Source organism: Nothobranchius furzeri, chromosome 15 (genome assembly GCF_043380555.1).
Source record: "Nothobranchius furzeri strain GRZ-AD chromosome 15, NfurGRZ-RIMD1, whole genome shotgun sequence".
In the NCBI taxonomy this organism is placed as follows: Eukaryota; Metazoa; Chordata; class Actinopteri; order Cyprinodontiformes; family Nothobranchiidae; genus Nothobranchius; species Nothobranchius furzeri.
Genome location: NC_091755.1, coordinates 45,051,676 through 45,064,175, shown reverse-complemented (window position 1 = coordinate 45,064,175; position 12,500 = coordinate 45,051,676). Strand labels below are relative to the sequence as shown.

Genomic DNA, 12,500 nt, shown 5'->3' with positions numbered 1-12,500 from the left:
GGTGTTGTGCACAGTTAACTCCGGTTGTAGCTAGGTGCTACCTCCGTTAGCTTAGCTCCCACCTCCGCGTTAGCTTTGGGTTAGCTTCAGGTTAGCTTGTAGCTAGTTCGACCGGGTGTCGTCAGTTGATCCCAGCCTTACAGCCCCACCCTCAGCTCCACCTCTCTTCCCTTTTATGGAATTGTCTGGGCTTGACGGAACCTGTGACACGGTCAAAATGGCGGTGGTGGCCACCTCCCATTTGGGATCAAAAACGTGATATTGGAGCCTATGGAAAGAAGATGTCCACGTATATTATGTCGATGGAGGAGACCTTGTGAGTGCAGCTCCACGTAAACAGGAGAGGTTGTCATGGCAACACATCCAGATAGCCAGGCTAAGAGCTCAAAACTGGACGGTTTTGGTGTGGGAAGTGCACCATATTCCAGGCGGATGGAACCGCCTGGACACGCAACGTCTGCTGACCTTAGCCCACTGATGGGGCAGGTTTTTGACAAATGTCATAACCTTGGCATTACACGGCCTTCTCCTACGCTTTATCACGCGTAGATTTATGAATGGGGACCTCACAAACGAGCTTTGTCATTAGAATTCACATCAGATGTTAGTTATGACTCACCAAAGAGGTGAAGGTTGGGTTAGGGTTAAGGTTACAGGTTAGAGTCCTGCATAGGCTGTTACAGTCATTGTGTACTTGGGCAAGAAGACATTTAGGCCTTGCCATCTGGTGGTGGTCGGAGGGACCGGCGGTGCCTCGCCCCCGTCAGTGTGCCCCAGGGCAGCTGTGACGCTGTGTGGGTGAAAGGCTGGTTGTGTTGTAGAAGGTGCTCTATAGATACGGCCCATCTATCATTTACAAGTTTGATCCATTGATCAGAAGCAGATTGGTTAAGGTGGAGTCCCACAGGGCTCACTGACCGGTTCAAAATCTTTTAGAATCCAGAATTTTTTATTCCAGGAGTACTTTTTAATTATACCAAAGTCTAAGAAGTTTCTAAAAGTCTAAACTTCATTCTAGCAAAATGTTGATTAAAACTGATAAACTATTGATCAGTCATCAAGTTCAAAGGTCATTTAAATTAGTTTTAATCTAATTTATAATTTCATGTGGAAAAAGTCACTTTAAAATATTTATCAGAAAAAATGTATAAAATCGTTAAAATATAAAAATGAAGGCATCAGATTTTTATTTCTTTTCTTTCTCAGTCTGAAGCGACTTGTTTGTTTTTCTCTGAGAAAACGAAAGTTTCCAACTCAGAAACGCGTTTTCCTCTTCAGGCTGAGTCCGGGGCGCTTTAACATCTGCAGACCTCACAGATCCAGCTGTTCCAGGGTGAGTGCTGCACATCAGAATCTGGACTTCTGCTGGGGTCACTCCAGTCAGACCACCAACGCTGGCCCAGAAGCTCTTCGTCCTTCAACACCCCCATGAGAGTCCTGCAGCCCCGGGTCGGTGCTCAAAGCCGACGTGACAAATTTCTGCTGTCGCTTTAATTATGCAGCCATTCAGTCACCGGTTCACAGTCAGAGGACTGGACCAGGACCAGCAGCAGTAGCAGCGGTTGTTGTTGAAAGATCAGATCTGCAGAAAGATCCAACGCTTTCAGAGAGTTGTGGTTCTGATCCGTTCGGTGTCTTACCTTCAGCAGACACAAACAGAGCCGACCCGTTTGTAGCTGTCAACCCAGCATTGTTGCTTCTAACCAACAATTTACTGAGTTATGTTCCCAAACATCATTGTTTCACTAAGCCTCTGTGGTCGGACTGGGTCAGAACTCATGAGCAGAAGGTCCTGGCCCGTATAAAGACCCGTTAGCATGCAGAGTCACCACCACTGCCCGAGTCATGACCTGTTTGTGGCTTTAGGCTCTACTGGGAAACGGTGAGGTGAAGTTTCTGGGATTTCCTGAAGCAGTGAACGCACCATCTGGGAGGTTTCTGATTGGCTTGATGAAGCTCAGCTGTGTGTTTGGTGGCATGAAGACTGGACTCTGGAGGGGTTTGTGGACCTTTTGGATCTGGAGCAGGTGGACCCACCCATGCAGGTGAGTTCCCCCAACATCAGACCCGCTTAATCAGCTCAGATCATCAATCCTGATGCAAACTTCTGTTGTTAAAGTTGGAATCCTCCAGAAAAACCAACAATAATCTGATATTACAGATGTGGGGTTGGAGCTCGCTCACACACACACACACACACACACACACACGTTATTTTTGGCATAAGGATGCTTTAATTATTCTGCAGATGAAGGAATATTTTTCGATTTGAAGCATCTGTCTCTAAAATCTGAGCTGACAGGAAGAGCAGATAAACGTGCTCCTAAAAACAGGTTTTATTGATTTTCAGAGCTGCTTTTTGCCTCCATTTAAAGGTTAAAGATTGTAAATGCAGCTCAAGAAGATAATTATGAGGAAGTCCGCCCACCAGCATGTAAACTGGACCTTTCATGCATATTGAAAGATTCACGCTGTGTGGCCTTCAGCCAAAGCGAGTGCTGCTCATCAAGCCAGAGGTCAGCTCGTCGTCGTCTCACACAAATGTAAATTGGTTTGAGAGATTTTTCAAACAGTTTTCACGAGTAAAGAGTTTCTTCCACAGAGCTTCACCTGACAGGACGGAAGAGCGCGCGGAGCTGCTGTTGCTGCAGATGTGTGTGGGCAGCAGCCGCGCACCGGCGGTTGGACACAAACCGAAAGTTGGCAGCTCTCCAGGTGGATGGAGGCTGAGCGACGCCTCGATGCTCTGAAGTATCGATCCAGAAAGGTGAAGGCGCCCGCGGGCCTGGGGCTCTTTGGAGAATTCCTGCAGAAACATGCATGTTCCTGCATTCCTTATCGTCTGAGTGGAGGAATCAGTCGCTGGTGTGAGGCTTCGTGCAAAACGATGAAACTCCTCATAATCCGTGTTGTTCTGGAACGGCTAGCTGGATGCTAGCATAAATATCAGACTCAGCAGATTAAATGCAAACACCTTTACGCTTTCACCACGCACCCGCGTGCCGTGGAAAGGAGGGGTCAGCGTTGGCTGATGCTGAGAGGCTTGGCAGCAGAACTTCTCGATAGGATGCAGGTGAAACAGCTGATTGGATGTCTGTGGCTCAGGTAGACGTCCGGAGCATGGAGGAGGGTTGGTGCCGGTAGGACTTGGCACCGTGACTTCCCTCAGAGGTTTCTGGTTCTGGTTGTTTGACCGGGGCTCAGGACCAGCTGTGCCGTTCTCCCAGTTCTCAGGTATTTATCTGACAGGAAGTCTGGTTGAAATGAGTCTCCGCCCACGCCTCGACTCCCACTTTAAGCTCCCGCTTGCAAATTTCCACGTTAACGAAAATCCGCTTGCATCGGAGTGTGGGAGCAGCTTCCTCGTGATGATTCAGCAGGAGAATAACCTTCAGGTTTAAATAACTATGTCCAGGAAGCTTGTTGCTGTTGTCCTTTATTCATCTCTGTTAGAATAAATGAGTATTTCTGGGATTACCTGCCAGTCGGCCGTGTGCCCGAGCCGCCGAGGAGTTGCGTATAAATTAAGATTAACAGTGAAATGTTGAGTTCTAGAAAGCGAGCGTTAAAATGGTGCAGGTAATCCTTTTGTGCTTGTGGGATTGTGATGCGTACGTCTAAATCAACAGTGCCACTAACACAAGTTCAGTAGTTCAGTAATGTGTAATCTAATTACTTTCTTCTTACCTCATAACGCCGTTTCTGATGATGCGTACGCTACTATAATTTAGCAGGGAGGTGTGTCTACTGTCAGCTGATCTGGAGCTAGAGTGGTTGTTTACATCCAAGCCCAACTCGGCCAATGAGCAACGAGTAGGCGTGACCGGCTGCTGACCTGGAGATTTTATCATAAACAACTGGACGAGAATTCCTACGTTCGTCTTTTTAGTCGTTAAAGTTTCAGTATCGTCGTAACTCGTAGTAAATGGAGTCGGTTCCTTTAGGAGCGGGTCCCATTTGTCTGGATATGTAATGAAAAAGGTAACTAAAGTTACTTTTCCTGGTAATTTGTTACTTTTATTATCTTGTAACCTACTCACTTAAAATAATTAGTAACTATAGCTAATTACTTTTTAAAGTAACTTTTCCAACTCAGTAGAAGCTTGTTGCCGCCAACCTTTCAAAATAAAATCCAGTCATCTCACACAGGGAACAAGGTTAATGAGCTGGACGACGAGAACTTCCACAGCTGAACATGATTTATTATCTCGATGTCAAAACTTCTCATTTAAACAAGAAAAGTCCAGAGTTAAAGTTTATGGTTTGAACTTTAAAACGTGGACTACGTTTGTTGTCGCTGCACCAGCGTCCCGGTACGGCAAGATGGAGGTTTCAGAACAACCCGTCAGGCTCAAACCAGCAAGCAGGTCCCGAGCACAGCCGTGTCTGCAGCTCACCGCCGTGCTCGGGGGTGGGCCACATGCACAGGCCAGTTTTCACCACACCAGGGTGTCTGGTTGCTGTGGGACTTTATGGTGCTCCCATTTATTCAGGCGTGGGACAAGATAACAGCAGGGGGGGGGGGGGGGGGGTGAGGGAGAAAAGCATGTCCCTCCTTTATTTTGAAAGGTCTTGTTGTTAGGAAACAGCGACCGTAAATCCTGAACCTGCCCAGAGGCCAGTGACCTGGGCCGGATCACCGCGTGTCTGAGAGGAAGAAAAGGTCAAGTGTGCAGAATCTGATGGAACTTTGCTTTCCGTAGGAGGAATAATGTAAACGTGAACAGCCTTCACTTTTCTGTCCTCGTAAACGAAACACTGGTTGTGTTTATTAAATGTGATTCATTTTGATGTGGCAGACGGTGGCACGGGAGCTAGGTGCTTGGCCGCAACCAGAAGGTTGCAGGTTCGAGCCCCCTCAGTCATTGTGCCCTTGGGCAGGACACCTAACCCTTTGCTGTCTGCATACATGTAAGTATAAGTAGTGTGTACTCATGCTGGTTTATACTTATTTATGTATTTACTCGACCCTCCTGGACAGGTCACCCGTCCATCCCAGAGACACTTCAGCCATGTGGAAGGGACCTGGAGCACCGGAGAAGACCCGCGCAATCACGGAGAGAGCACGGGAACGGCACGCGTGACGCCCCAGCTGCATCAGCGTGAGCGTACATATGTGTTCTCTAACGCTAGATTACAGATTACAGATTACAGCAGGGTCCTCCACTTCGAACTGTGTTTAGCGGTTATTTTTACTGCAGATCGTGCATTTAGACTCGTGTCTCTAGTCGGCCGTGAACTAAAGCTGCTTCTACCGAGCAGCCTGAAGCCGCTCCGCGCTGCAAACTGATGAATGTTTACATCAAACGCTGGCAGGCGGAGTGGGCGTGGACCGGAGAGCAGAGAGCACAACCATCTGGTTAAGTTTCACCGCTCATCTTCTGTTCAAGGTTTCACAGTAATTATGGAGGTTTCTCCAGCTGCTGCCCTTAAACCACACACGCACACACGCACACACACACACACACACACACACACACACACGAGAGGAAGAAGCTAGAAGTTGTTTTGGTGCTTTGAAAATCGCTCTCTGAATTTAGTTTAGTCGTTTTTTATCTGAAAACTTGTTTTCCATCGTCTTGCTGTGATGAAGTGTTATTATCATTATTATTATCATTATCATTATTATTATCATTATCATTATTATTATTATTATCATTATCATTATTATTATAATAATTATTATTATTATTTTATTATTATTATTATCATTATTATTATTATTATCATTATCATTATTATTATCATTATCATTATTATTATCATTATCATTATTATTATAATAATTATTATTATTATTTTATCATTATTATTATCATTATTATTATTATTAGCATTATTATTATTATCATGATTTTCATTATTATTTTCATTATTATTGTTATTATCATTATTGTTATCATTATCGTTATCATTATTATCATTATTATTATCATTATTATTATTATCATTATTATTATAATTATTATTATCATTATTATTATCATTATTATTATTATCATTATTATTATAATTATTATCATTATTATTTTTATTATTATTATTATCATCATTATTATTATTATCATTATTGTTATTATCATTATCGTTATTATCATTATTATTATCATTGTCGTTATTGTTATTATTATTATCATCATTATTATTATCATTATCGTTATCATTATTATTATCATTGTCGTTATTGTTATTATTATTATCATCATTATTATTATCATTATTGTTATCATTATTATTATCATTGTCATTATTGTTATTATTATTATCATCATTATTATTATCATTATTGTTATTATCATTATTATCATTATCATCATTATTATTAATATTATATATAATTATAATAATCATTAATATTACTATTAATATAATTCTAAAAATTATATTTTATATTGTCATTATTATTAACTATAGTGTATATTAATATTATCATTATTATAAATGCTTTATTATTAATATTACTATTAATATTAATATGTTGTTATTATGAATATTAATAATATTTTTTATAAATTTTTATTATTATCAATATTATTATTATTAATATAATATTATATTATTTTTAATATAATCATTATTATTGTTATTATAATAGTAAATTGTGAGGTAAAAATACAACTTTTATTTATTTGTTATTAGCACATCATTCTCCTCACTGGTCTGTTTTATATAAGTGTACCGGACCGGTTCTGTTACAGCTCTGGTGGGTAGTCGTTGCCGGTTCTGGTGACCCGTTCAGTTTCATGAATATTTTAGTTATTTGACCATGTTGACTGAATCTTTCCTCGTTTTCTCAGGATTCTGGCTCATCTTGGAATGTCGGCAGTCTTCCGAGTCAGCTGCTCATTTACATATTGGCTGGTACCTCGCAGCCTTTTACCTCGCTTAAGCGCTGACATTTTTGTTCACGACTCACTTTTCTGTAAAACATCTTTAATCCGAGAATAAACTAGACGATGAAATTAGCAGGACAGCAGTGGTCACAACCTAAATATGGTTTGTTCCAAAAATATATTAAAATAAATTAATTCTGATGTTTTTTACTGAGCTGAATACGATCACGTTTAATCTGATTCTTATTATTCAACAGAAGGAGAAGAAGCGGGTCGTTGAATCTGGACAAACAACTTTATTTCTGGTAATGCATCTATACACATCTGTACATTCAGTCACCGCAGTATACAAGCATCGCTACTCTCATAAAGTCCTTTACTTTACAACGGAGGCCGTGTCGCCGGAGCGGGACAAGAAACAACGGATGAACCGGCCAAGCGTCTTTATACTTTATATGTGGCGCTAATAACGGGAAAGCTCGGCTTGTACGTAAAAATATTCCTAGAGTAGTTATAGTTTAGCAGCAGCACAGGGCTAGACGATACATGAGGGTGGGGGGGTGGTATACGACACCCAGAATAAAAACCCATAAATGAGGAACAAAACACCTTCATAGAAACTCTACAGTAGAAAACAAAAGGCTATGATAACATGCTTATGAAGGGAACACGCGCCGCGTCGACATCTCAGTTCAAACTTAAAAAACAACGTGAACCCAAAGAGCTTCGGTAAGAAAAGATTCTCTCCCAAAGGAAACACCTCGTACATTTATTATACAATATTTAAGACGGTATTTACACGTGTAAATTCTGCACACCGGCTAGTATTCTGACTGTTCGTGGTGACGGTTATTGCTGCGTCACCGCCGTCCGTTAGCAAAAGGATTTTCTTTAGAAAACCGCCAAATTTATTGTTTTGTAGAAAAAAACGACACACCGGCTAGTGGGCGTGTAAAAACCATTAGAAAATGTACCAATCGGAGTCGGCCAAAGGGGCGGACGTGAAGTCGTTCTCATGGCAACGCCAGGCGTCTTCATCATCAGCGAGCCGGGAGTAAACGGTAAGTCTTTCTGTACAAATCCGTAACGGTTCACCAAATCCGGGTTCTTAGAAAACATGCAGAAGACACACAAAAGCGCCGTTTGTCCAAATGTTCTCTGCAGCCACCGAGTCAACATTTGTAAACTGGAATACTAATAAAGTAGTAGAGGGACTTTTAATTTGAAAACTGCAAACAGGAAGCTGATGAGACGCCATGACGGCTTCATCCTCGGCCTTCCTTCTGGAAACCTTTCGCCCACTTCCAGGCACTTGAGGTTTTCCAGCATTGCATTGTTCTTTTGGACGACGACGCGTCCCTCTGCTGAAGACGACTTGCTCGTGTCGCGTTACACAATAAAAGCCTCGCACGCAACAACCGACTATATGAGTAGCAAACGCTGGGAGGTCATGCATAAACAAAACCGCGTGAACAGAACAAGCAAGAAAACATCATCTCTACGTGTGAAAACGTCGTTTTTGTTCCTGTAACGGGTGCAGGAACCGAGCTGGACGTCCTCTTCCTGTTTACAACACTAAAAACTTTATTCGTTGGTTTGTAATCAACAAAATGCTCTGACGTTCAATGGCCGCAGTCGTGGGGAGAACACCAGTGGGACTAAAATGCTTTATACCAGTATGTTAGGACAAAGTGCGATTTATCATAAGTACAAAACATTTATATTTACAAACCTTAAGTTATTAACATTTTGCGTCCGTTTGTCCGTCCAGCCCACTAAAAAAACGCCGTCGTGTTAGAAAACAAGGCCACACTCGTAACTGGAGTCCAGGGTTTAGGAAAAGTTTTACCCAAATCTTTATTTATAAAAGAGAAGAAACAAACCAGATTATCCCGTAGAAGTGCTCACTACTAATCACTCACTCCATGATTTTTCCTCTGAAAAAACAAAATTCATGTTTAAACGCAACGAGAGACTTTTCCATAAGCTCCACCTCCTGTGTCGTCACGCCTCCTAACAGGAACATCTTCTGTACACGTCTCCATGCAGTCCCTTAAGTAGCTTATTAAGTCTAAGACGTCCTCCCGGCTGATCCACTGTACATGGATCACATCCTCTGTGATCTAGCAGGATCTGGTACCAGAGTTCTGAGTGGGTTTGTAGACTCGGGATCCTGCAGAAGGATGCAGATCTTTACTCCATCTGTCTGTTTTTCATACTTCTGTGTGTTTTGTGGGTTGTGACAGACGGCGGTGCCTCGTGTCCTGGACTGGGCTGACAGCGAGTGATGGCGGTGGTGATGAGGTGGAATGGTTGGATGGGGAGTCCAGCTGCTGGTTTATTTGTCAGCAGCCTTGTCCTTGTTGCTGGATTTGGGCCAAAGTTGTTGCTGTAGCTCCTTCACCACCCTCTCCAGGTGTTCCCGGGCCTCCCGCTCCTGCAGCAGGTCGGCTCTGAGCTGCTCACGGTCGGCCTCGGCGTGCTGCAGCTTCATCTGCAGGTCTTCGATCTGGAAAACAAGAGGTGGGAGTCAGAACTTTATCATGTAGGAAACTTTCTAAATGGTCATTCACAATTCACTCATTCGTTTTTGACTTGAGAGTTACAAATGATATTCTCATGGCCTCAGATGAGAATCTTGTGTCTGTTCTAGTCTTGTTAGAGCTCAGTGCTGCCGTTGACACAGTTGATCACAATGTTCTTTTAGAAAGACTTGAACATGTTGTAGGGATCAAAGGAACAGTGCTAGGCTGTAAAATGTAAATGTACATGACAAATCTTCATACTCCAGGGTTACTTGTGGAGTACCACAGGGTTCGGTGCTTGGGCCAATAATTTTTACTAATTACAGGTCCTTCTCGAAAAATTAGCATATTGTGATAAAGTTCATTATTGTCTGTAATGTACTGATGAACATTAGATTTTCATATATATTAGATTCATTACACACAACTGAAGTAGTTCAAGCCTTTTATTGTTTCTAATATTGATGATTGTGGCGTACAGCTCATGAAAACCCAAAACTCCTATCTCAAATAATTAGCATATTTCATCCGACCAATAAAAGAAAAATGTTTTTAATACAAAAAAAGTCAACCTTCATATAATTATGTTCAGTTATGTACTCAGTACTTGGTCGGGAATCCTTTAGCAGAAATGACTGCTTCAATGCGGCGTGGCATGGAGGCAATCAGCCTGTGGCACTGCTGAGGTGTTATGGAGGCCCAGGATGCTTCGATAGCGGCCTGAAGCTCATCCAGAGTGTTGGGTCTTGCGTCTCTCAACTTTCTCTTCACAACATCCCACAGGTTCTCTACGGGGTTCAGGTCAGGAGAGTTGGCAGGCCAGTTGAGCACAGTAATACCATGGTCAGTAAACCATTTAGCAGTGGTGTTGGCACTGTGAGCAGGTGCCAGGTCGTGCTGAAAAATGAAATCTTCATCTCCATAAAGCTTTTCAGCAGATGGAAGCATGAAGTGCTCCAACATCTCCTGATGGCTAGCTGCATTGACCCTGCCCTTGATAAAACACAGTGGACCAACACAAGCAGCTGGCATGGCGCCCCAGACCATCACTGACTGTGGGTACTTGACACTGGACTTCAGGCATGTTGGCATTTCCCTCTGCCCAGTCTTCCTCCAGAATCTGGCATCTTGATTTCTGAATGACGTGCAAAACTTGCTTTCATCTGAAAAAAGTACTTTGGACCACTGAGCACCAGTCCAGTGCTGCTTCTCTGTAGCCCAGGTCAGGCGCTTCTGCCGCTGTTTCTGGTTCAAAAGTGGCTTGACCTGGGGAATGCGGCACCTGTAGCCCATTTCCTGCACACGCCTGTACACGGTGGCTCTGGATGTTTCTACTCCAGACTCAGTCCACTGCTTCCGCAGGTCCCCCAAGGTCTGGAATTGGTCCTTCTCCACAATCTTCCTCAGGGTCCGGTCACCTCTTCTGGTTGTGCAGCGTTTTCTGCCACACTTTTTCCTTCCCACAGACATCCCACCGAGGTGCCTTGATACAGCACTCTGGGAACAGCCTCTTCATTCAGAAATGTCTTTCTGTGTCTTACCCTCTTGCTTGAGGGTGTCAATGATGGCCTTGTGGACAGCAGTCAGGTCAGCAGTCTTACCCATGATTGTGGTTTTGAGTAATGAACCAGGCTGGAAGTTTTTAAAAGCCTCAGGAGTCTTTTGCAGGTGCTTAGAGTTAATTAGTTGATTCAGATGATTAGGTTAATAGCTCGTTTAGAGAACCTTTTCATGATATGCTAATTTTTTTAGATAGGAATTTTGGGTTATCATGAGCTGTATGCCAAAATCATCAATATTAGAAACAATAAAAGGCTTGAACTACTTCAGTTGTGTGTAATGAATCTAATATATATGAAAGTCTAATGTTTATCAGTACATTACAGACAATAATGAACTTTATCACAATATGCTAATTATTTGAGAAGGTGCTGTATATGCTCCCAATTGGTCAAATCATTAGACAGCATGGGATAAACTTCCACTGTTATGCTGACGATACTCAGTTATACTTATCCATTAACCCTGATGAACCTAATCGGTTGGGTAGATTACAGGCTTGTCTTGAGGACATAAAAAATTGGATGACTCTAAACTTTTTGCTTTTAAATCAGGAAAAGACGGAAGTTCTCATCTTTGGACCAGAAATCCAGAAAAGGAAATTGCTTAGCCAACCACCTGACCTGAATGGCATTACATTAATCTCCGAGAACAAAGTAAGGAACCTTGGTGTTATCTTTGACCAGGACATGTCATTCAAATCCCATGTTTCACAAGTTTGTAGGATTTCCTTTTTCCACCTTTGGAATATTGCTAAGATTAGAAGCATCCTTTCCAGGAGTGATGCTGAAAAACTAGTTCATGCATTTATTACATCAAGACTGGATTACTGTAATTCATTACTCTCAGGAAGTCCACAGAATGTAGTTAAAAGTCTTCAGCTTGTCCAAAATGCTGCAGCTAGAGTTCTGATGAGAATTAAAAAGAGAGATCATATCTCTCCTGTCTCAGCTTCCCTACATTGGCTACCTGTTAAATTCAGAATAGATTTTAAGATCCTTCTTCTCACATATAAAGCTCTTAATAATCAAGGTCCATCATACATCAGTAATCTGATTGTTCCATACGTTCCTAACCGAGCACTTCGCTCTCAGACTGCAGGTCAACTTGTGGTTCCCAGAATATCTAAACTTAGGATGGGAGGCAGATCTTTTAGTTATCAGGCTCCTCTCCTGTGGAACCAGCTCCCAGCTTTAGTCCGTGAGGCAGACACTTTGTCTACTTTTAAGAATAGGCTTAAAACATTTTTATTTGATAGGGCCTATGGTTAAAATCTGATGTTAGCCTAGATCTGGACAAGTGGGGGAGTAGAGGGAGGTGGAGTGTACAGTCGGTAAAGACGGCTCTCCCTTGCCCTGCCTCCAACATGCCTCCATCTTAATTGGATAGATTATCCAGAGTTATCTCTGTAGTTATGCTGCTATAGGCTTAGACTGCTGGAGGATACACTGACCACTTTCCACACTCTACTACTTTCTTCTACAATCTGCTCTTTAACTGTATTATTTCCTGCTATTTCAGCTGTTAACTTTATTTTCTCTCTAAGTGTTTTTCTCCCCAGAAGAAGCTACAACGATGTTCA

The 12,500-nt window shown here is 42.3% G+C and overlaps 2 protein-coding genes across 5 annotated transcripts in view; one reads left to right on the top strand and one right to left on the bottom strand.

The window, feature by feature from the left end:
- LOC139063324 (uncharacterized) overlaps positions 1 to 12,500 on the top strand; it is a 13,805-nt gene that overhangs the window by 59 nt on the left and 1,246 nt on the right. The window contains exons 1-6 of one of the 4 annotated variants that reach the window (XM_070544917.1): positions 1 to 2,045; positions 2,376 to 2,516; positions 2,603 to 2,767; positions 4,800 to 4,911; positions 4,982 to 5,102; positions 7,091 to 7,934. The exon at positions 1 to 2,045 is cut by the window's left edge and continues 59 nt beyond it. In XM_070544917.1, the coding sequence (XP_070401018.1) occupies positions 1,951 to 2,045; positions 2,376 to 2,516; positions 2,603 to 2,750 (384 nt within the window). In that variant the 5' untranslated portion in view covers positions 1 to 1,950 and the 3' untranslated portion in view covers positions 2,751 to 2,767; positions 4,800 to 4,911; positions 4,982 to 5,102; positions 7,091 to 7,934. Of the gene's footprint in view, positions 2,046 to 2,334; positions 2,768 to 4,799; positions 4,912 to 4,981; positions 5,103 to 6,799; positions 6,997 to 7,090; positions 9,357 to 11,472; positions 11,575 to 12,500 lie in introns of those variants that run through there. The other 3 variants (XR_011516686.1, XR_011516687.1, XR_011516688.1) reach the window with 3 other exon arrangements.
- skia (v-ski avian sarcoma viral oncogene homolog a) overlaps positions 7,110 to 12,500 on the bottom strand; it is a 68,313-nt gene continuing 62,922 nt past the window's right edge. Inside the window, exon 7 of the mRNA XM_015968701.3 lies at positions 7,110 to 9,342. Coding sequence (XP_015824187.3) covers positions 9,172 to 9,342 — 171 coding nt within the window. The 3' untranslated portion in view covers positions 7,110 to 9,171. The remainder of the gene's footprint in view (positions 9,343 to 12,500) is intronic.